A 25421-nucleotide genomic window follows, 5' to 3' on the forward strand; every position below is an offset into this window, starting at 1 on the left:
CCCCTCCATGGCACATTTCCCCCCCTCTATTAATGTTGTGTAAAAATAAACATTATGCTCCTCACCTGGGCCTGTTCCCATCTGCAGCAGCTCCCGTTCTCCTCTGTGTGGTCCTGGTATCTTCTCTCTGTGCTCCCGACAAGACTTTGAGGACCTTTCCCACTCAGCCAATCAGTGGCTGCAGCTGTGTCATGTGTCAGACCAGTGATTGGTTCAGATGGAAATCACTGCCCTGACACGTGACACAGCTGCGGCCACTGATTGCCAGAGCAGGAAAGGTCCTTAAACAAGTTGTCAGGACTCAAGAGCCCAGAGAGAAGATATGATGACCACCACACAGAGGAGAACAGCCACAGGAGGCCGGCGGCATGCAAGTGATTAATGAAAAAAAAAGTTTCATTTTTTCCGCCCCCCCCCCCCCTCCCTTCTCAGCGCCCTAAGGCGGCCCCTTGGTCTGCCTTATTATAGCACCGGGCCTGTCTGAAAATGATTGTTCAGAGACCATCACTGATACTCAGCTACTTGTATCTATGTGTTTGGCCACCTTTAGAGTATCTGACCAGGTCAGCTGGGGTTATGGCCATCAGGTCCATTCCATTTAGGAATAGGAGGGATATTTCAGTGAACATTTTTCTAAAAATAGAGGCTCCTGTGGGTCTTCCTGTGACGAGAGTGGACTTTTTTTTTGGGCTCCTTGGAGGAGATAACTACCATAGATATATTAGTTAATTATTCTCTCAACAAGGTATGTATATCATCTCTTCTTGCAGGATTTATTGTGGGAATTTTAGGCAAAGATGAGAGCATTTTACAGATTTGCTTTTCTCTGAAATATGATTTCTTCTGATTTGCTTTCCAATCTCAAACCTGGGCAGTAAATTTTAGTTCCTATACTTTATAATTTACCGTATGGAGAGTAAATATGAAATAAAAGAATACAAAAAAGAATTATTGAAAACATTGGTAAGACCGCTAATCAAGTTGACTTTAATCCTAAAATAGAAAATAAGGTAAAGTAAAGTAAGCTAGATAGAACATATGAATGTTAAATGTTATAATTACTAGTTAGTGGACTTACATACCACACACTTTTTGGGGGCAGCAAGCCCCTTCTTCAATGATGCGGATAAGCATCTCTCCCTCCCGATTACAAATTGGGTCTGGTTGTTCCCTGCAGTCCGGTTCTATGGACACCACAGTTCCATTCTCCAGACATTTTGTCAGACAGCATTTATTGGCTGATGAATGCCAGATCTCTCCCGGTGAGTGGGGATGGCCTTCATTATCAGTACAAGCTAAATAAAAAAGATTTTCAAAATTAATTTTTTTTTAAAAAATGTACAGTATATTGAGGAGAAATCACAGGATATTCAATTGTCATGCTTAGCATAAATGATGCACAAAAATAATTTCCTTCCATCATCTAAATTTCACTCACAGTAAAATAATAGGAAAGAATATGAGCAGTAACCATAGATGTTATCAATTTAAGAGTAGCATGGGCCAGACCATTCGAGCAACTGCATGTGATACATTGTCAGCACTCTTACCCTAAAATATGAGAAGTTACTTTTTCCTACACCGCATTCAAAGGCCACTGGCACACATGACATATATGCTGAGTATTTTACAGACATATTTTCAGATGTGAAATCCACACTAGAATACAGCACCAGCCAAATAATCTATATACTGTGAACATTTTCGCTTGATATCTGACCTAAGGTTCTTCTTTTTAAATCCTAAGAATGTATATTTCTCCTGCAGAAAATGTCACCACTTTCAATGGAGAGAGGTAAAATTTATGGTGAAATCTGCAGCAAAACTGTATGTTTTCTTGAGCATTCATCAAAACCCAACAATTGATTTTCAGCTGTGAAACCCACACCATGTACAGGATGTCTTAGAGTCTATCAAAATAGAAAGCTACAGAGATTGGCCAAGCTACAGATAATGATGTGCTATCCTCAGGAGAGGTTATCAATATTAGATTGGTGGGGGTCCACCACCCTGTACCCCTACCAATCAACCGCTTCAGGCCAGAAAGTATAGCGTGTACAAGGCTGGAAGCATAGGTACTGCTATTAGGGGCACTGCAGCTTAGCTCCTATTCAAGTGAATAAAGCATAGCATTATCTAGCAAAGTACAGCACATACCACATTTGTCTTCAGGAATGCATAGCTCAGAGTCTGTCCTGTGAAGAATGGTTCCTTTTTTGCACACACAGTCTTCTCTTAAGTAAGAACAGGGAGACTCTTCGTAATACCATTTGTTCAAGCAGGTCTTAGCAGCACATGGTTGGACACAGGCCTGATACTCCTTTCCCTCTGGACATGGTAGAGCTATCATAAACATTGTAAAGGTTAGTAAGAGGCATTCTATATGAGTGAACTACAGGTACTAATGAAAAATTGCAAGTAATATGTCAAAAATTCTTTACATACAATTATTTTTTAAAGGGGTTGTCTCACCTCAGCAAATGACATTTATCATGTAGATAACATTAATACAAGGCACTTACTAATGTATTGTGATTGTCCATATTGCCTCCTCTGCTGGCTAGATTTGTTTTTCCAACACATTATATATTGCTTGTTTACATGGTTACGACTACCCTGCAATCGAGCAGCGGTGGTCGTGCTTGTACACTATAGAAAAAGTGATGGACTGTGCGCACCACAGTGGTCCCAGGCACCGGAGTGTCCTGCACTTTCTCCTATACCGCACAAGTACTGCCACTAATGCTGGATTACAGGGATGGTCATAACCCCTGGAAACGAGCAGTGTATAATGTGATGGAAAAATGAATGAAGCCAGCAGGGGAGGCAATATGGACAATCACTATACATTAGTAATTGCCTTGCATTAACTTGCTCTACACTATAAATGTCACTCGCTGATCCAACCCTATACCTATGCAAAATATACATCCCCAAAGATGTATGTAGAGATGCAACTTACAGCAGTAATCTTGAGTCCTCCATCGAATACAGATGTTGTGCTTACTGCACAATGCTACATATGCAGAAAGGGCATCACATTCATAATTTAAAAAGTATGAACTGTTGATCCACATCTTCTCACAGAAATCTTGTGGAGAAACCTAACAATTAGAGCACATTAGAAACTGATCTTTAGCAGCCCGATTTATTCTACACAATTTTAAAGAACACAATAATACAAGACAAAAAGCAAAAACTTGAAAAAATAAATAAAAATCAACAAAATTTCCAAATAGTTCCTACATGATTACTAGTGTTGGGCGTGAATATTCGAATAGCAAAATAGTGATATATACTCGTAATTTCGAATATTCTCGATTTTTCTTCCCATCAGTTTCGCAATTTCAAATATATTGGAGCACACTATCTGCATATAAAGTTCTTGCAATGTTCTGCCATGCCAACCATTTTCTCCAGTCTCAGGAAACTTCTAGCAGCTTGAAAAATTTAGCTATGGTGACCCACGCCTGTATTTTGTGCGAATATTATATTGCCGGTTTTTCGCAATCAAGAAAATAATCTCGAATTCGCGAATATAAGACGAATATTCTACCGAATATTCACGAAATATCGCGAATTCTAATATTTCCCCTGCCGCTCATCACTAATGAGTACTTATTTTTGAAATGTATAAAAGTTTGTAACTTTTATTATGTTGGAAGTTGCAACAAAATATATGAATTTGTTTATGAGATAAAACAGGCGTGGTGTTACTTCTTATTCAGAATTACAAAATCTATAAAAGGTACCAATCACCAGGAGTGCCATACCAAGTCCATGGAGAATGAATGTATTATTCTCAGGTATCAGCTGTCTTAGTTGGCAGTAGTTGGTCACAGAGGTGGAGGGAGCATGCACCACACTACCTGCCAGTAGTGAATGATGTTTCCATGGACTTGGTATGCCACTTTTGGGGATTGTGACCTTTTATGGATTTTGTGTAGCTAGATAAGACTTCTTTGTTATTAACAATCTGTGTCCTATGCACTTTTTCTGGATGGATATATGCGAAGGATTGACACATCCCGTGTGCATGGTGTAGCTAAGTAGTTTTAGGCGACCACATGGCAGCTATTTTATAATATTAGTGCATTGTCATTCATAAAGTCATTCTTTTATTACTGTGGTATTTTATGAAATTTCAATAAAGCAATAATTATTGGGGGTCTCACCACAAGGACCCCCACGGATGTCAGCAACAGACTGTTTTACTCAATACCACTCATGGAAATCAGGCCACGTATATGCAGTTGCTTTTCTTTCAAATGAAATAACAGAAATGAATGAAAATAATGAATAATGAAAATAACAGAAACCATGGGAGAGCAAATACAGTACCTTCCTGTGGCAGGGGGTAAATACTTTTCTATTGAGTAGTTCCATGCAATAAGTGCAATTATCTTCTGTGCAGTTTCTCACTGGACGTCTTGTGGTAACATCTATGGATTTCTCAATTTCCCAGCTTTTAATAAATGCTTCTATATCTTCTTTGTTTGTTATTATTGTTCTGTTCTGCATCTTTAAATCGTCACTTGGATCACCATTGCATATTCCTAGAACAGGCATGATAGGTAATTAAGAACAGACTTTTCAATATTCTTCAAAAGAATGCACCTCACCAAGTTCTAAGTTGCAAGATATCTTAAGAATTATAACGCACTGCAGACCAGAAATAATATTGCTGTGATTTATTACTGGGATCCAGATGACAAACACTAGAAAGCCTTGGGTGCTCTGCAGTTCTTCATACATGAATACCTGGGGCTATTCATTCTTAAAATGTACCTGCATAACAAAGGGCTGAGCAATGCCTGTGTATAAAGGCATGTCTATGGGTAAGTCTATATATTAAGTGGAACCATCCCTTCAACAAAATAGCTCAACCCCAACATTAGCTAGGTAATGTTACTACATATAAATTAGTTAACAGGTCTTCTTCAAGGAGAGTCTTGTATCATGTCTATTGTTTAGAGGTTTAAGTGTAAATTTTGAGACATAAATCTGTATATCAAAGTTCTTCTTCATGTCCGGAACCCAGTAGAACATTAAATGAGCCTAAAAAGAGTCTGTTATATTGGTAAACCAGACATTGATTCAGCAATAGAAAGGACTGCAGAATATGATCACTTCTTTAAAAAAGTGCCTCCCCTGCTCTGTGTCTCATCAATAACTGACGGGTGCATCTAACGTGAGGCCTGAAGGAGACAATTTGTGTATACATATGTTGTCATACAATGTAAGTTTGGACAGTCTCTAGCAATCAGTATATTTGCATGGATTCCTCCGGCTGATGCTTACCACAAAGGCCTTCGGTCTTGGTGGACTGGTTGGTTTGAAGGCCATACTGTATATCTATAATGCCAGTAACATGAGTCCATTTAATGCTGATGCCGGCTGGTGTGTTAATGACATACATTGCTCCGGTGTCTTGGATACATAGACCTTGCTTTGAAAAAGGTAAGGGTTGAAGTATTGAATTCACTTCTACCTGAAACAACAGAAGTGCCAACATAAAACTATCAGTTCTACAAGACTACGGTGAATTCCAAACTATGAAATCTAAAAGCAAATTGAAGGACTCAAAATTACATAACATCTTTACGACCAAGCATACCACGCCTGTTTGTTGATTAATGACCAAGTACATTTTTTTGCATTTTCATTGTTGCTTTCCAAGAATCATAACTTTTTTATTCATTGATGTACCAATATAGGCTTGTTTTCTGTAGGATGAGTTGTGTTTTTCATTTGCCCCAAATGTTCCAATACCAAATATGTTTAATATTTATTAAGTTTTAACACTTTTGCACAATAAAAACCTATTTTATGGAAAACAAGCAATCTTTGTGTTTTCTATTGTCTTTGTTATTGTAATACAAGACCCATAAACTTTTTATTTTTTTTGCTGATAATAGTGGCAGGCCTAGGGGCCTTTGTTAGGCCCATGAATGCCATAGTAATGCATTGGTACTGCACAACCAAATTGCAAGGTGCCGATGGCTAGACAGGGGGAGCCTCCTCAGTTACAGCAGCACTCCCACCACTCTCACAAGGACATTAAGCCAGGTGCAAGAACTAGTACCATCATGGTACAGGGTCCTGTACCTTTTAATGATTGATATATTCATCATGAGTCATTAAGGGGTTCATTCGGTAACCGTATGGCCTTCTAATATCAAAAATCAAATATGGCCATATTGTACCTCATGATAGGTGAGCTCTTTAAGGTTGGTTTCATACTGCAGCTTGCAGTGTCCTCTTGCCCGATGCATCTATCAAATGTATCCATAGGTTCCCATTGACCCAAGAAGGTACATGTCAGTGTACCTTTTGTTTTGCTGCATTATTCCATACAGAGCCATCCAGTAAAAAAGTTTAACGCATTGTATATGTTTTTTTTTACCGCAAAACACAGTGTGCAAGGTGTTGGAGAAAGAGATGTGAGGTTTAATGCAGACAAAATGGAGTCAGATGCCAGTGAAGGAAAGTTCCAGAGTTTTTCTGGCTGACTAGTCTAGAATCTTCCAGTTAATCATTCCAGTAAAGTAAAATGAAGATTCTAGAGACTTCTGTTTGTTGAATGACCAGTATGATAATGATGGGTGTGAGAGGGTCCTAAACCACAGTTGTTGTCCATGCAGACTGCGGGGGTTGTAGTAGTGTTATGTAACACCTTTGTGTATATGTATTGTTACTTACTGTTACACAATTTGTAACAGTACTAGCCACCATGCTGTACCCTGTGTTTGTACTAAGCACAGTAAAAAAATATCTACTTCAGATATTATAAAACTAACAATGAGCATTAGGAATATTATTCTATTATGATCTAAACCCCTAGACAACCAAGTGCTGTTGGACACTTGATGCAGCGAGTGAGGGAGTGTATTGAGGACCCAGATCAACGTCCACTCAAGCCCTATGTCTCTCTCACTTGCACCTTCCTATCACTATTCCGACACAAGGACCCTAATATGTTGTGCAGTACAGATCCTGCATACATCAGATATTAAACAGCTGTGCATCGAGATGCCATACATATATCACGTACAGTACATATATTCTGGGTGTTATCTGACTTTTAATTCCAAACACCCCAGGAGACCATGGGAAGTAACTATGCAAAATAAGAATGTGCTGAAGGATAATAACTAAAAATACAGTGACATACATAAATGAAAGGGGGTACCATAGTGAAGTTCAAAATAGGCTCCCCATTATGGTTCCAAATATTGCTACTGAGTACAGAAGGCCCTGTTTGTTTTATCTTTCACACCTTTTTTACTGAACCTTGAACCAACTCCCAACCCTCTTGTTTGTTAAAAATGCAGTTCCCCTGGATACAAAGAGTCAATTATATTGATCACCTATCAGTAACCTGGCACACACACTACACTTTAAATGGAGCTGTGCTTCCTGCCCCATTCAAATTGCCAGTTCCCGAGCTGAAGAGTGCAGGAAACAACTAATTGGTGGGTCATCAGTATCAGGAGCATGAATAACCCCTGTGACCAGAACTGGGCTCGTTCTCTAAGGAACCCATAGCAGCTCCATGGTCTGCCTGCTAAAAATCATTTGAACATATTTTATTCATATCGTGGATGGGAATCATTCAAAACATTTCATATGCTCTATTTCACCTTTCAATTTCAAAACGAATCATTTATTATTACACTACTAGACTGGCAAAATATCTAAACATTATTTTAGAAAAAAAATCGCGCCATGTCATTAGCAGGGCAACAAGAAGTGAATGAAGTGTATACGTTTTATACTTTTTATTTAGCAATGAAAGCAGTGAGTCATGCCCAGCTGAATAGACTTTCAAAGATTTAGGCCTCTTTGACACGACCGTATGGCGTTTTCAGTGTTTTGCGAGCCGTTTTTTCTGGATCTGTTGTTCCGTTTTTTGTTTCCGTTTTTCCGTATGGCCTATACAGTATACAGTAATTACATAGAAAAAATTGGTCTGGGCATAACATTTTCAATAGATGGTTCCGCAAAAAAACAGAACGGATACGGAAGACATACGGATGCATTTCTGTATGTGTTCCTTTTTTTTGCGGACCCATTGACTTGAATGGAGCCACGGAGTGTGATTTGCGGACAAGAATAGGACAAGACTCAAAATCTAGCGGAACAGAATTGCAGACATACGGAAACGGAATGCTCACGGAGTACATTCCGTTTTTTGCGGACCCATTGAAATGAATGGATCCGTATACGGAATGCAATAAACGGCCCGTATACAGAACGCGAGTGTACGAGCCGTTTTTTTGTGTTCCGTATACGGTCCATATATGGAACCATTCATTTCAATGGTTCCACAAAAAAAACTGAATGTGTTCCGTATGCATTCCGTTTCCGCATTTCCTTTCCGTTGAAAGATAGAACATGTCCTATATTTGGCCGCAAATCACGTTCCGTGGCTCCATTAAAGTCAATGGTTCCGCAAAAAAACTGAACACATACGGAAATGCATCCGTATGTCTTCCGTATCCATTTCGTTTTTGCTGAAACATCTATTGGAAATGTTATGCCCAGCCCAATTTTTTCTATGTAATTGCTGTATACTGTATATGCCATACGGAAAAACGGAAAGGAAACGGAAACACAACGGAACTCAAATATGGAACAACGGATCTGTGAAAAACGGACCGCAAAAAACTATAAAAGCCATATGTTCGTGTGAACTAGACCTTAATGTGTGACCTGCTTTCTGTATAACATACCCTGGGATAACTTCTTCATCCAGGCTTGCTCCATGTTGTCTGCTTCTTTAGACCCATTTATATAAATGTCATAATGGGTTTTACTATTTGGTTGTTACGGTAAGTATGTAGGCAGTTCATTGGTAGCTTTCAGATTGTTAAAGATGATCTATCAACAGGTTTTTACAATACAAACTCCATACATTATTAAATAGATCTCTTGAACCCGATGAGGCGTACTTACTTTGAAAATCTATGTCGTAGTAGCTGTACAATCCTTTATGAAACTTTCCCTGCCAAATATGAAAGTGAGTCCTTCTAAAGAGTGAGAGGGCTCATGAGTCTTTAGGAGCTAAGCTAACTCTCCACTCACCTAGCCTAATTCACAAGCTAGGATTGAGCAGTGTAAGATTTCAGCAGCAGCAGGGGAGGAGGTTCACTGGCTGGATTTATAATTTTTTTAATATCAGAAATGATTATGTAGCCAAACTGACATGGATTTTTAAAGTAACAGTGTTGCATCAGGCATATGAGATCTTTGTAATATTGCATGTATTGTATTCATATGTATGTTTATGACCCCTTGCTAATAGCTAATTATTAGTATGATTCTCACCCTTCTGTCCAAACGATTTATAAGCACTTGAAGGTTTGCTGTTGTTACATTGAGCTTTTTGAAACACAACCCTGAAGTACCTCCAGCTGCAACCTGTAAATAGATTAGAAGAAGATCAAAAGGAGTATCCCAATGAATAACATGCAATCTATAGAATTAAACATAGTTTTTTATTTATTACTTCATTCATTATTGCTTTTATTTAGGGATAGCTACCCAGCACACATATCACTCATAATGGTATATGTTTATGTTGTCCTTTTACAACAGACATTTCTGTAAAGTGAAAACAATAAGTACAGCCATATTGGTTGTCACCTTTGAATTAGGTTCTTTGTAAATTTTTGATACAGCATGCTTAAAAAAAATTTTTTATGATTTTTGTTTTTTTTTCGGAACAAAAGATTTTAGCTCCCCATGAACTTACGATAACGATATTGCCTTTTCAATACTCTAATGTGATTTAGTACATTGGTATGTGGAAAATTGCCACCTGCAAGTCTGCACTGGAATATACCTGTAATAGACCTGGTTGCTTTGTACAGGCTCAGGCCTATTATCACTAAGGAAACTAAATCTCAACAAGGGGAAGGCATTATAGCCCCGGTAGCGCCGCACTCCTGGGTTTTCCACTCAGATGTCGTGGTAACATTTGACCATAGCATCTTAGGGGTTAATTGTCTGCCATCAGCAGTATTGCACATCGCAGACATCAGAAAACAGCAGAAATTTAGGGGCTATGGCACCTGCTGGGCTCAGGAGTGGGCGTCATTTTTAAACCCTGCACTTCCACTATACATGTATGGTGGCAGTGCTGAAGGGGTTAAAAGGAAGAGGATAGTAAGGTGTTGGCAGACTGCTCTGGTGTTGGCTTGTCTCTCATGAGCACAAAGGATCTGGTGTTGAAATCCAACATGTCTGAGCCTTTTTCCCCTAACATCTGCTGTCGGTGGAGAGTCAGGAAGCCCCCATACACATTAGATGATTCCCCGATCCTGGGTTCAAATACATTAATCTAATGTGTTTCGCCAGCCATAAAGGGGTTGTGAAAGAATAGGGGAGTTTTGACAAAGCTTATTTACCTGCTTCCCTGTGCTGGCTCCTGCTGCTTCTCCTCCCAGCATATGATGCGCCGCTGGGCTCCCTCACCGAAAACATCCATTTTGATGCCACCTGCAGCTATTCACTGACGCGGAGGTGGCCAGATAGCCTTACATGATGACAAATAGTCACATGATGAAATGGGGTCCAGCCTCCACGGCAATCAGTGATTGGCTGCAGGCGGCGTCAAACTGGATGTTTTCAGCTAGGGAGACCAATAAAGCATCTCAGACAGGAAGGAGAAGAAGTGGCAAGCCAGCGACGGGAAACAGGTAAGTAAGCTTCCCTTTACAGGTCTGGCCAAGTTGGGGGGGGGGGGGTGCCAAAAAATCCCCTTTCTTGCACAACCTTTTTAATATAATAATAAAAATAAAAAAAACACAAAGGGACACTACAAAAAATGTTGTCAAAAACTATCCTAAATAGACTAAACAAGAGTTAGAAATAATGCCTATTCTAAGCATTATTTCTAACATCTACTATCACCTACAAAAACTTTTTAGGGTGCAATAACCATAGCCAATATAAAAATGCTAAATATTTTTTATGTATCAACCAGGTAAGCTGCTATCCTGCTCAATGAAGATACTTACATCCTGAGGAAGTTGGCGCACGTGAATGGTCCTCATGGACCTTGCTATATTGTATGGCCTTGTTATTGGTTTTCAACAGCACTGACTGTAAATAGCCTACATTGGTAATTTTTGGAGCCCACATGTATCTTTTTGCATCAGGTTTTTGCTCCATATTTTTTATGTTCAGTTATTGCTTCGTATCGTCTCCAATAACAGATGATTATCTTAACAATTGTTTATGTTGTATTGCCCTCTTTGTCCGCTGATGGACCTTTATCAATCTACTTGGGGAAACACAATTTTGTTAGGGCTTCTAGGGGCATATTAGGCTTAGGTATGAGGACAGAGCCATTATCTAGCGTTCTGACAGGGTCAGATTTCCCACTATGTAGCCCTTATTTGCCCCTGATGCCAAGTTTATCACTGATTATTGGCATAGCAGTGCTACGTTGGGATATACGTTGGGATATACCCAAATTGGGTTCTTTTTATATAATATGTATTAAAAGTTATATGTTTTAATTGTTTTTTTTTGCTTTATATGATAATATTTAGATTTTTGCATGACCGACATATGTGATTATCCACACTTAAGTTTTTTGTATCAACTAGGTAAGGATGCAAGAGAAAAGAAAGAGGTATCGGGATCAACCTCAGACCCCAACATATTTCGCCTCATGACTTTTTCCAGAGGCACTGAGATGTGAGGATATCTTTCTCTTCACTTGGTCCTTACTAGATTGGAAGCTTCACTGTATTTCACTTATCCCAAGTATATTACTCAGTATATTTAAGGTTTTGTATTAAGAGGACTATAAGAGCTATCAGTGTTGGTTATTTGAAACATGGTTCAGTGGAATTTAATGATTACTTACCAACTTTCGTATGGAGTTTACACTCTAGAAAGCAAAAACATAAAGACAGTAGTTAAAACTGCTTTACCCTGAGGTAAACTATGCAAAAGTCATTTATTGTACAGTGGTACTTTTTGTACTGTAAAGAGATGCCTAAAATCACAATGGAAAATTCCAGACAAAAATTACATTTTTACTTTTATTTTTACCTTTATTTTACTTTGGAAAAGCTTTTCCCTGTTATTTACCAGTTGGCATATGCATATTCCAAAGCTCCACCCTTGGTGGGCAAAAGTTTAAAATGGTAGATGAACATTACATGTGATTGGGCCTATTTGTATCCTACAGCATATAATTGTTAACACTATAATAATAGTGACAAAGTCTATTAATATTTAAAGGGAACCTGTCACATTGAACATGGTGTAGGAGTGAAGAGAGCATGCTACAGAGTAGGAGGAGCTGAGCAGATTGATACATAGTTTTATAAGAAAAGATTAATTATGATTTGTATTTCATTCAAACTCCTACTCTTTCTGGGCTTTGAAGACCAGGAGGAGGTCCTATCAGTGATTGACAGCTACCTCTGTAGACACAGTCATAGAAGAAGGTCTGTCTATCACTGATAAGACCACCTCTTTGACTTCAAAGGCGAGAAAAGGCAAGAATTTAAATGAATGAAATGCAAATTATAATGGATCTTTTCCCATAAAACTATATATCAATCTGCTCAGCTCCTCCATCTCTGTAACATGTTTCCTGCAGATTAATTTGTATTTTTATAGTGACAGGTTCCCTTTAAAGTGCACTTGTCAACAGATTTGTACCTATGAAACTGTCTGACCACTTACATGTGCACTTGGCATCTGTGTTGGTCCCATGTTCATATGTGCCCAAATTGCTGAGAAAAAATATGTTTTAATATATGTAAATGAGCCTTTATGATGGTGTTGCCATTAACCCTAGAGGCTAAACACTCTCTGCAACTGCGCCACCCTGTCCACTTTTTCCTGGCCATGTCAATCAAAGTTGAGAGGGTGTGGAAGTTGCAGAGAAAGCTGAGCCCCTAGGTTTAACAGTAATGCCTTCATTGCTCTTGGAGGCTCATTTGCATATATTAAAAAAATCATTTTTCTCAGCAATGCAGGGACATATGAACATAGGACCAACATAGATGCCTTCAGCTGCCAAGCGCACATGTAACAGGTCAGCCAGTGTCATAGGTGCATATCTGCTGACAGATGCCCTTTACTAACTTTACTAACTGAAAAGACATTTTCCTTTTAATACGGATTTTGATAAATATATTGTCACAACTTACCAGGCTTGGAGGACATTTTTCTATATGAGCAACAATAGTTTCTTTAGGAAGTCTAACCAAAATATATGGTGCAGCATTATATAGTGCAATATTATTCCCATCAAATGTGATGATGCTCAGCTCTGATAACACAGAGCACTGGCCTAGAAGAAGACATATCAGTTAGTGAAAGCGCTTTTACAAAATGGAAACTGCTGTTAATGCCAAACAATATTTTACAATACTTGATGATGATTATCTTAAAGATAATTTTTATTCTTTGGCCCATTAGACTCCTATGAAAGCTTCGATGTCAGTCTCATAGTAATGAATAGAGAAGCTGAGTTCCTGGCCACACACACAAGATACAGTGACAGTCACAGGACACAACTGAGGGCCAGAAAAAAGTCGATAACTACGGTCACCAATAAAAATATTACCTTCATTACAATTTACATCACGTACCTTTTTAATAGGCCAGACAATAAAAAAAAATGTGGGGTTGTTTCTTTAAAGAGATTGATAGAATGTGAACATTGGACTAAATTAGGAGAACCAAAACCTTTAGTGGACCTGTGAGCTGACATCCCAAGGGGTTCATGATATAAGCAGGCTATGCACAAGTAAATACCAGATATTACCATACTCCAACATTTTATTTGATTAAGAAAAAGTCACTGTGGGGGACATTTATTAAAGATTTTATGCAACTATTGTGGCAGAAAAAAATTGCAAATTATGGCGCACACCATTTGCTCCATAATTTGTGACTTTGAGCACCTTGCCACTTTTTTAAAGTGTTAAGAAAAGAGACTTAGCAGGAGTGGCGGAGCATAAGTTATAGTTCAAGTCTATGCCAGTTCCTGGCTGGCATAAATTTGATTTTCCGGCATCTTCTTCTTAATAAATTAGGCTAATCTCATTCCAGTGCAAGGGGATCTGGTGCATCAGAATGCCAGTCTTGATACATCTCCCTCATTGACTACATGTCTAAGATTAAGAATTAAACACAGCACCATAAAATCAGTGGTTCACATTTATTTACAATGGTGTACTTATGCCAATCAAATTTTGATAGGGTAGCTGGTAACATTTGAATCTTATGAATAAAAAGGTTCACCCATAAATTTGACACATTTTTAAATATCCAATTGCTTTAAAATCTTTTTACACCTGAAGTCATATAAATGTGACAATATTTTGCACCTTTTTTTCTTTTTTTTAAATAAATGTATATGATTAAATGATAATTTATAAAAAAGCATTTGATAAATGTAGAAGTATCCTAGGAGAATATGGCCACTTGTCATCACTTTTCTACTCCGGTGACTTTTAGGTGAATAAATGTGGGCCATTGATGTACTTACTATACTAATTCTCCTTGGAGACTCCATTAAGTGTCAAAGAGATTTACTACATTACAGACTATAAGGCTAGAGCTACATAGCAACGTGTCGCGCAAAAATAGGTCACACCAATGTCGCATTATTATTACTATTTTATTATAGTCAATGGTGTTGCACTGTAACGACTGCTACGCAACAGTCGTACAAAAATCCAACTCGCAGCATGTCACAAGTCACAGTGCGACACCATATATAATTATAAAAAATTTCACACAACTTTTCTACAACAAGAAATCGGCCGAAACATGTCACTGTGTAGCCCTAGCCTAAGCCCTTTCCATTTGGTGATCCAGTTTCCTACTGTAAAAAGTAAACAATATTTCCAATAACTGCATTTCCATAGAAATTTCAACACAACAAGAAACAGCTATTATATTATAGTAAATTATACAACTTTCTGTCTAATAGTGCACCATGTTGCACCTCAAAAAGATTCAAAATGTCCTCCTAAATTCATATATACATGTACATATGATAAACATGATAAAAAAAAAATATCTTACAAGGACATTCCCATTCTGGGCAGCAGCTGTCACTGTTAACTTGAACAGGCATCCCACGAAAGCCACAATCCGGTTTCTCCACATTTTTATGACAATTACTTGATACATTATACAACATCCATCCCATGTTGATGCAAACATACTGGCTGCATGGATCCAATGGCTCAATATACCTTGGCTATAAAAGAAAATACACACAACCAATCAAAACATTCTGTTTGAGGGGATTAAAAGATATTTAAAATTCACACCTTGAGATTTTGAGAAGATCCCAGACCCTATTTATTGGGTTTGAAAGGTAAATATTTATTTGTTAAGAATCATAATTTAAGAATCACTTTTTTGTGTGTGAGGACTACAAGATTTATGAGTTTATTTCCGGTAAAACAGAAAGGAAAGTGGCTATTTTAGGGTTATATAAAATGCTGCTGCAATGTACTGTAGGCTCATATACAGTGGGGCAAAAAAGTATTTAGTCAGCCACCAATTGTGCAAGTCCTCCCACTTAAAAAGATGAGAGAGGCCTGTAATTTTCATCATATACCTCAACTATGAGAGACATAATGAGAAAAAATCCAGAAAATCACATTGTCTGATTTTTAAAGAATTTATTTGCAAATTATGGGGGAAAATAAGTATTTGGTCAATAGCAAAAGTTCATCTCAATACTTTGTTATATACCATTTGTTGGCAATGACAGAGGTCAAACGTTTTCTGTAAGTCTTCACAAGGTTTGGACACAGTGTTGCTGGTATTTTGGCCCATTCCTCCATGCAGATCTCCTCTAGAGCAGTGATGTTTGGGGCTGTTGCTGGGCAACACAGACTTTTCCACTCCCTCCAAAGGTTTTCTATGGGGTTGAGATCTGGAGACTGGCTAGGCCACTCCAGGACCTTGAAATGCTTCTTACGAAGCCACTCCTTCATTGACCGGGTGGTGTTTGGGATCATTGTCATGCTGAAAGACCCAGCCACGTTTCATTTTCAATGCCCTTGCTGATGGAAGGAGGTTATGACTCAAAATCTCACGATTCATGGCCCCATTCATTCTTTCCTTTACACAGATCAGTTGTCCTGGTCCCTTTGCAGAAAAACAGCCCCAAAGCATGATGTTTCCACCCCCATGCTTTGCAGTAGGTATGGTGTTCTTTGGATGCAACTCAGCATTCTTTCTCCTCCAAACACAACGAGTTGAGTTTTTACCAAAAAGTTCTACTTTGGTTTCATCTGACCATATGACATTCTCCCAATCCTCTTATGGATCATCCAAATGCTCTCTATCAAACTTCAGATGGGCCTGGACATGTACTGGCTTAAGCAGGGGGACACGTCTGGTGTGGTTCTGGGACTTTTGCTCTCCGTTGTTGTGATCATTTTGAGATCTTGCGTGGAGCCCCAGATTGAGGGAGATTATCAGTGGTCTTGTATGTCTTCCATTTTCTAATAATTGCTCCCACAGTTGATTTGCTCACACCATGCTGCTTGCCTATTGCAGATTCAGTCTTCCCAGCCTGGTGCAGGGCTACAATTTTGTTTCTTGTGTCCTTCGAAAGCTCTTTGGTCTTGGGCATAGTGAAGTTTGGAGTGTGACTGTTTGAGTTTGTGGACAGGTGTCTTTTATACTGATAACAAGTTCAAATAGGTGTTATTAATACAAGTAACGAGTGGAGGACAGAGGACCCTCTTAAAGAAGAAGTTACAGGCCTGTGAGAGCCAGAAATCTTGCTTGTTTGTAGGTGATCAAATACTTAGTTTACCGAGTAATTTACCAATTAATTCATTAGAAATCCTACAATGTGATTTCCTGTATTCTTTCCCCCATTCTGCCTCTCATAGTTGAAGTGTACCTATAATGAAAATTACAGGCCTCTCTCATCTTTTTAAGTGGAAGAACTTGCACAATTGGTGGCTGACTAAATACTTTTTTGCCCCACTGTAAGTTTCACTAGTTGGAAATATTGGAAGAGTGAAATGGGTGAAATAACTGCCTTACAATAGGTAAGGCTACTTTCACACTTGCGTTAGGAGCGGATCCGTCTGGTGTCTGCACAGACGGATCCGCTCCTATAATGCAAACGCTTGCATCCGTTCAGAACGGATCCGTTTGCATAACTGTTTATTTCAGATCTGATTTTTCACTTCGGAAAACTCAGATCCGACAGTATATTCTAAACACAGAAGCGTTCCCATGGTGATGGGGACGCTTCATGTTAGAATATACTGAGAACTGTGTACACGACTGCCCCCTGCTGCCTGGCAGATGCTGCCAGGCAGCAGGGGGCAGACCCCCCCCCCCCTCCTGTATTTAACTTATTGGTGGCCAGTGCGGCCCCCCCTCCCTCCCCAGTATTAAATATGACCAGTGCGGCCTCCCCCTCCCTCCCTCCCCAGTATTAAATATGACCAGTGCGGCCCCCTCCCTCTATATTTATTGGTGGCCGGGCCAGTGCGGATTCCAAGTATTGTGAGCAGTGCGGCCTCCCCTCTCCCCCCCTAATTAAAATCACTCCCCCCCCCCCATCATTGGTGGCAGCGGAGAGTACCGATCGGAGTCCCAGTTTAAATCGCTGGGGCTCCGATCGGTTACCATGGCAACCAAGACGCTATTGCAGTCTTGGCTGCCATGGTTACTTGGCAATAAATACAAGCATTATACTTACCTGAAGAGCTGCGATGTCTGACCGGCCGGGAGCTCCTCCTACTGGTAAGTGAAAGGTCTGTGCGGCGCATTGCCTATAGCACAGACCTGTCACTTACCAGTAGGAGGAGCGCCCGGCCGGTCAGACATCGCAGCTCTTCAGGTAAGTATAATGCTTGTATTTATTGCTAAGTAACCATGGCAGCCAAGACTGCAATAGCGTCTTGGTTGCCATGGTAACCGATCGGAGCCCCAGCGATTTAAACTGGGACTCCGATCGGTACTCTCCGCTGCCACCAATGATGGGGGGGGGGGTGATTTTAATTAGGGGGGGAGAGGGGAGGCCGCACTGCTCACAATACTTGGAATCCGCACTGGCCCGGCCACCAATAAATATAGAGGGAGGGGGCCGCACTGGTAATATTTAATACTGGGGAGGGAGGGAGGGGGAGGCCGCACTGGTCATATGTAATACTGGGGAGGGAGGGAGGGGGAGGCCGCCGCACTGGTAATATTTAATACTGGGGAGGGAGGGGGAGGCCGCACTGGTCATATTTAATACTGGGGAGGGAGGGAGGGAGGGGGAGGCCGCCGCACTGGTAATATTTAATACTGGGGAGGGAGGGGGGCCCGCACTGGCCACCAATAAGTTAATTACAGGAGGAGGGGGGGGGGGTCTGCCCCCTGCTGCCTGGCAGCATCTGCCAGGCAGCAGGGGGCAGTCATGTACACAGTTCTCAGTATATTCTAACATGAAGCGTCCCCATCACCATGGGAACGCCTCTGTGTTAGAATATACTGTCGGATCTGAGGTTTACGATGTAACTCAAATCCGATGGTATATTCTAACATAGAGGCGTTCCCATGGTGATGGGGACGCTTCAAGTTAAAATATACCATCGGATCGGAGAAAACTCCGATCTGATGGGGACTCCTGACTTTGCATTGAAAGTCAATGGGGGACGGATCCGTTTGAAATTGCACCATATTGTGTCAACGTCAAACGGATCCGTCCCCATTGACTTGCATTGTAAGTCTGGACGGATCCGTTTGGCTCCGCACGGCCAGGCGGACACGAAAACGCTGCAAGCAGCGTTCAGGTGTCCGCCTGCTGAGCGGAGCGGAGGCCAAACGGTGCCAAACTGATGCATTCTGAGCGGATCCGCATCCACTCAGAATGCATTGGGGCTGTACGGATCCGTTCGGGGCCGCTTGTGAGAGCCTTCAAACGGAACTCACAAGCGGAGCCCCGAACGCTAGTGTGAAAGTAGCCTAAATATTTACGAAAATGTTTTAAAAAAAAAGTCATTAAATGGCTCTCACAGGTTTGGTCAAAAATTTCTTAAAGAAGTATTCCAGTTTTGATGATTACATATATTTCTTTAGAGAATAGGATGCCAAACAATATTCTAATTTACATCTATTTAACATTTTGTTTACAGACCTTTATTATATCATTGCATTTGCCTCTCACAAAAGAAGAAAAATGGTATGGAAAAGAGTTTGCTGCTTACTGAGCAAGCACTCTATGGGGTAGATGTGGGGGAGGGTCATAGCGAGGAGGCTCAGAAAAGTGAGGTAGCTATCTGGGTAACAGTTAGAAAGCAGGGTAGAGGGAAGAGGGCCAGAGAGGCTAGCCCTGATCTGACACACCCCAACAAGTTTGCACGGTTGGCAGATGAGGTGGATGTTAGTTCAGTTCAGGGAGAGCACTGCTGCAGCCAGACACTTCCTCTGCCAGTCAGGGGAATGTCAGCTCCAGTAAGCAGGGGACCAGGAGAGCATTGCAGGCCAGACAGGTGCTGGTAGTGGGAGACTCAATTATTAGGGGTACTGATAGGGCGATCTGTCACAAAGACCGGGATCGTCAAACGGTGTGTTGTCTTCCTGGCGCTCGAGTTCGACACATCGCGGATCGGGTTAACAGATTACTGGGAGGGGCTGGAAAAGATCCAGCTGTCATGGTCTATATCGGAACCAATGACAAAGTTAGAGGTAGGTGGAGCATCCTTAAAAAAGATTTTAGGGATTTAGGTCAAAAGCTTAGGGCAAGGACCACAAAAGTATTTTCCGAAATACTGCCTGTACCACGAGCCACACAAGAAAGGCAGCGGGAGATTAGGCAGGATAACAAGTGGCTCAAGAACTGGTGTAGGAAGGAGGGGTTTGGGTTCCTGGAGAACTGGGCCGACTTCTCTGTTGGCTACAGGCTCTATCATAGGGATGGGCTGCACCTCAATGGGGAAGGGGCAGCTGTGTTGGGATAGAAGATGGCTAGCAGGTTGGAGGAGTGTTTAAACTAGGGACTTGGGGGAAGGTAATTACGTTATAGGATGGGAAGATAGTGCAGATAGAGACTGGGGGCAAGGTAATGGGACTGGGGGAGGAATGGAAGGAGGGACTAGAACAGCTCAGAAGGAAAATTGTAGGGTAAAAAATATACATAAACCTCTCAAATGTATGTATACTAATGCCAGAAGCCTGACTAATAAAACTGGGGAACTGGAATTAGTGACAGAAACATAGAAACATAGAATGTGTCGGCAGATAAGAACCATTTGGCCCATCTAGTCTGCCCAATATACTGAATACTATGAATAGCCCTTGGCCCTATCTTATACGAAGGATGGCCGTATGCCTATCCCATGCATGCTTAAACTCCTTCACTGTATTTGCAGCTACCACTTCTGCAGGAAGGCTATTCCATGCATCCACTACTCTCTCAGTAAAGTAATACTTCCTGATATTACTTTTAAACCTTCGCCCCTCTAATTTAAATCTATGCCCTCTTGTAGCAGTTTTTCTTCTTTTAAATATTCTCTCCTCTTTTACCTTGTTGATTCTCTTTATGTATTTAAAAGTTTCTATCATATCCCCTCTGTCTCGTCTTTCTTTTAAGCTATACATGTTAAGGTCCTTTAATCTTTCCTGGTAAGATTTATCCTGCAATCCATGTACCAGTTTAGTAGCTCTTCTCTGAACTCTCTCCAAAGTATCAATATCCTTCTGGAGATATGGTCTCCAGTACTGCGCACAATACTCCAAATGAGGTCTCACTAGTGCTCTGTAGAGCGGCATGAGCACCTCCCTCTTTCTACTGGTAATGCCTCTCCCTATACACCCAAGCATTCTCTATGACATTGTCTGCCTACCTTTAAGTTTTCTGAAATAATGACCCCTAAATCCCTTTCCTCAGATACTGAGGTCAGGACTGTATCACAGATTTTATATTCTGCTCTTGGGTTTTTACGCCCCAGGTGCATTATCTTGCACTTATCACCATTAAAGTTTAGTTGCCAGATTTTTGACAATTCCTCTAGTTTTTCTAAATCCTTTTCCATTTGGTGTATCCCTCCAGGAACATCTGTTACAAATATTTGTGTCATCAGCAAATGATGTGATGTAAAAGTGATGTGTGAGGAGGACTATGACATAGTGGGAATAACTGAGACATGGCTGGATGATAACTGACTGGGCAGTTAGTGTACAGAGTTACAGTCTGTTTAGAAAAGATTGCCAAAACCGGAGAGGGGGAGGGGTCTGCCTTTATGTAAAGTCCTGTCTAAAGCCCACACTCCAGGAATATATAAGTGGGGGACATGAACATATGGAGTCACTGGGGGTAGAAATACATGGAGGCAAAAACAATAATAAATTACTAATAGGAGTTTATTATAAACCACCTAATATACCAGAGTCCACAGAAAATCTACTACTAAACGAGATAGATGAGGCAGCAAATCATAATGAGGTAGTTATTATGGGGGACTTCAACTACCCAGATATAGACTGGGAAACTGAAACTTGTCTATCTCATAAAGGAAACAGGTTCTTGGCAATAACTAAAGACAATTACCTCTCCCAACTGGTTCAGGACCCGAATAAAGGGACGGCCATACTGGACTTAGTATTAACCAACAGGCCTGACAGAACAACAGATTTGCAGGTTTGGGGACACCTGGGAAATAGTGACCATAAAGAAATAACCTTCCAATTATCATTCAAAAGAGTATATCTTCAGAGAGGAACAAAAATACCAAACTTCAAAAAAGCTATATTTAGCCATTTAAGAGGCCATAGGCCTAACTAACTGGGACAAAGTCCTCAAAAATAAAAAATACAGCCACAATATGGGATATTTTTAAAAGCATCCTAAAATCTAATTCTGAGAGGCACATACCTTATGGGAATAAAAGGTTAAAGGGAACCTGTCACCAGGATTTTGTGTATAGAGCTGAGGACATGGGTTGCTAGATGGCCGCTAGCACATCCGCAATACCCAGTCCCCATAGCTCTGTGTGCTTTTATTGTGTAAAAAAAACTATTTGATACATATGCAAATTAACCTGAGATGAGTCCTGTCCCTGACTCATCTCACACACAGGACTTTAACCTTTTCATTAATTGTTTTTACATGTTGTCCATATTGTGATCCTCTTCCACCCTGTGTGTCTCTTACCCACCACTGTATTGTCCGTCATTGTATTTTATCGGATTTTCCCTTTTTGGGAACCATAATAAAGTTTATATATATTGTTAGTCGTGCTTTGCCTTTTCCTCCTTTTTTGGTGTTGGAACTACGCTATACAGCTACATGTTAAACTGCACTGAAATGATACTTCTGCTGAATAGGAATACTTACTACATGACAACCTACTATGAGGTTTTTCTGACATAGTGTATCATTAAGCGTTATAGCTGAGTGGTTAAAGTCCTTGCCTCTAGAAAGTTATGTGTTCAAATCCCAGCAGAAACTTTTCAGAAATAGAGGCTAACTTGGATTTAAATACACTGACTCAAGCATCGCAATCGCGATCCTTGGCCGAGCATGCTCGCTTTCTCAACACTAGTGACTCTAATTGTCAACAATATGAAGAAACAGATACAGACCTTATGCACCTGCTTTGGAGGTGTCCAAAATTATTTTGATACTTGTAGAGATCCAAAATTATATTAAGGTTATTCTTAATGAAGATTTTGAGTTAAAACCAGGGATATTTCTTTTGGGAGAAGTAGCGTGGGGAAAAATTGCAATGTAGATTTTATTATCCAACTTACATTTATGGCTAGATTATCTAGTTTTCATAAATGGATGGCTGAAATGGTTACCTCTTTGTGCGACTGAAAAAGGCAGGTGCATAAGATGCTGCATTATAAGAAATTCTATTTTGGTTATAACACCAGGACTTCTATGGTAGAAGAAAAATGATAATCACAAGTTTTATAATTAGTGTGAGACCATTTTTTCCAGGTTTTCTACCCATGCAGTAGGGGAGTTTGGGGGTTCACTGGCTTTCTTTCTTCTTGTATGTTTTAAATGTCAGAATAGATTATTAATTTAAAAAAAATAAAAAAATAAACTTTGAACTATTTATATCATTTTGCACATATTAAGGCAATACCACCTATATGAAATACCTAAAGCACAATGTAAACACAGATAAAATTTAATCTTTATTAAAGTTTCAAATTAGTATAATAAAACACATACAGTATATGAATTGGCATTGACAAACACCCACCACAGGAGTATGTCACATTAAGGTCAGATGTACACAAGCAAACCAGAAATCCATTGAATTGGAGGAATGGTTATAACATAGAAATCCATTGCCAAATGGCACCCCCAAAAGGTTACAATTAAATAAATACTTCAAAACAGTAAAATACACCAAAATGGCACCTCGAAAAGCACCCCAACATGTGTTTCGCGTCAGCTTCCTCAGTACTCCCCAGCTTCCTCCAATTCAATGGATTTCTGGTTTGCTTGTGTGTGCTTTAGGTATTTCATATAGGTGGTATTCACATGTTCAGCACCTGTAGTTTAACTTTTTGTGTCTAATTCTGCCCATATTTTGATAGGTGTTGTGTACACATCAAGGCAAGACAAGTATAGTCATTGTGATACACCACAGACAGAGGCTCTTTGGGCAGCTCTGTTACATTTTATTGCAATAAAAGTACAGCATGCAGAGTTATTCTTGCCATCAAAACAAAAAGAACCACAATGGTGTTCTACAAGACCCACTGTAAAGCAATATGGTCCATTGGGCATTGTTTGGAACCTTCTTATGACAAATCCAACACTCCACAAAAGCCAAAGCGCCTATGTGAATAGATCCTAAGAATAGAAAAAACTTCAGGAAAGTCACGGCACTCTTAGTCTTGAATCAAAACTTAGTGTTTAAATCACACCAAAAAATTACAGCAACGTTTCGACGCACAGGTCTTTCTCAAGCTTGGTGTATTTTTCGGTGTAATTAAACACTAAGTTTTGATTCAAGACTAAGAGTGCCGTGACTTTCCTGAAGTTTTTTCTATGTTTGAGGGGTCCCTGAGGCCGGGACCTGACGCCACGAGCACCGCCGCCATATCATGGACTATTTGTTCTAGTAAGTGGTGCTGTCCTATTCTATTTTTTCTGTAGATCCTAAGAATGGCATAAACATGAAAATTGTAATACTTAAATCCTGATAAAAGAAGGTTATCCCATGAAAAAAAAATTTACATTATTAAAACTAGCACCTAAATCTGAATATTTTTAAATTGCATGTAATTAAGAATTTTACATAGCCACTGAGTTATTCAATAAAATCTATCTGTATAGTCTAATTTGCTGTTTCTTCTTTTCGTTATTTCTCTGTCCACCCCAGCAACATCATTGAGATGGTTGCACATGCTCAGTTCTATCCTTGAACTGCCATTAACTGGATCTAAGGTTAGATAAAGTGACAGTTACTGAAAGAGAGGTGAAGCAGAAAGGAAATTGTTCCTGAGCTGCTAGCCTGAAATAAATCTATTACATTAATTGGAGCAATGAATGCGTGGAGCTATAGATCCATGTGAGGTACAGGGTTGTTTCTAACTCTGTTAGAGGGTGTAACAGCAGTGGGAGTGGAACCAAAACATTTGGCTTTGGGTTAAAGCTAAGGACATTATTCTGGCAGTCCCCTGGTATTTACCCTTTAACCCCTAAAAAGGGATCTGGACTTCACTGCAAAGGAACCACCAAGCTGTTACTTCCTGGAGTAGTCTGTGTGTGTGGTTGACATCTGACCCACGGGGGTCAAAGACAATGGTGTGGAGAACCAAAAGATCAAGCACAATCATATGGACAGGTTGAGGTAAATGGTCTAGGGTCAGGGCAAGCAGAATAGGGTCAATGGGTCAATAGACAGATCAGGCATAGGTCCAACAGCAGAGGGTCAAAATCCAGAAACCAGGTAGTGGTCAGTACATAGGCAGACAAGCAGAAATAATGCACATTCACAGGATCTAGTAAATCTATTGCTCAGGTACCTTCCTACAGGGGAAGATGCCTTAAAAGGGTTGTCTCACTTCAACAAATGGCATTTATCATGTACAGAAAGTTAATACAAGGCACTTACTAATGTATTGTGATTCTCCATATTCCTTCCTTTGTTGGCTTCATTAATTTTTCCATCACATTATACACTGCTCGTTTCCATGGTTACGATAGCCCTGCAATCCATCAGCGGTGCCCATGCTTGCACACTATAGGAAAAAGCACCAGGCTATGTGCACTCCCATGTTCCCGGCCACGAGAGAGGCTGGCACTTTTTCCTGTAGTGTGCAAGCATGACTACCACACCTTTATTGCAGGGTGGTTGTAACCATGTAAACGAGCAGTGTACAATGTTATGGAAAAATGAATCCAGCCAGCATAGGAGGTAATATGGACAATCACATTACAT

At 40.1% G+C, this 25421-nt stretch overlaps 1 protein-coding gene across 1 annotated transcript in view; it reads right to left on the minus strand.

The window, feature by feature from the left end:
* Positions 1 to 25421, minus strand: part of OTOGL (otogelin like) — a 198907-nt gene that overhangs the window by 57793 nt on the left and 115693 nt on the right. Inside the window, 9 exon segments of the mRNA XM_044277229.1 lie at positions 1083 to 1295; positions 2158 to 2343; positions 2963 to 3104; positions 4342 to 4556; positions 5302 to 5491; positions 9331 to 9423; positions 11882 to 11905; positions 13182 to 13324; positions 15070 to 15247. Of these exon segments, the coding sequence (XP_044133164.1) occupies positions 1083 to 1295; positions 2158 to 2343; positions 2963 to 3104; positions 4342 to 4556; positions 5302 to 5491; positions 9331 to 9423; positions 11882 to 11905; positions 13182 to 13324; positions 15070 to 15247 (1384 nt within the window).

Source organism: Bufo gargarizans, chromosome 2 (genome assembly GCF_014858855.1).
Source record: "Bufo gargarizans isolate SCDJY-AF-19 chromosome 2, ASM1485885v1, whole genome shotgun sequence".
NCBI lineage: Eukaryota > Metazoa > Chordata > Amphibia > Anura > Bufonidae > Bufo > Bufo gargarizans.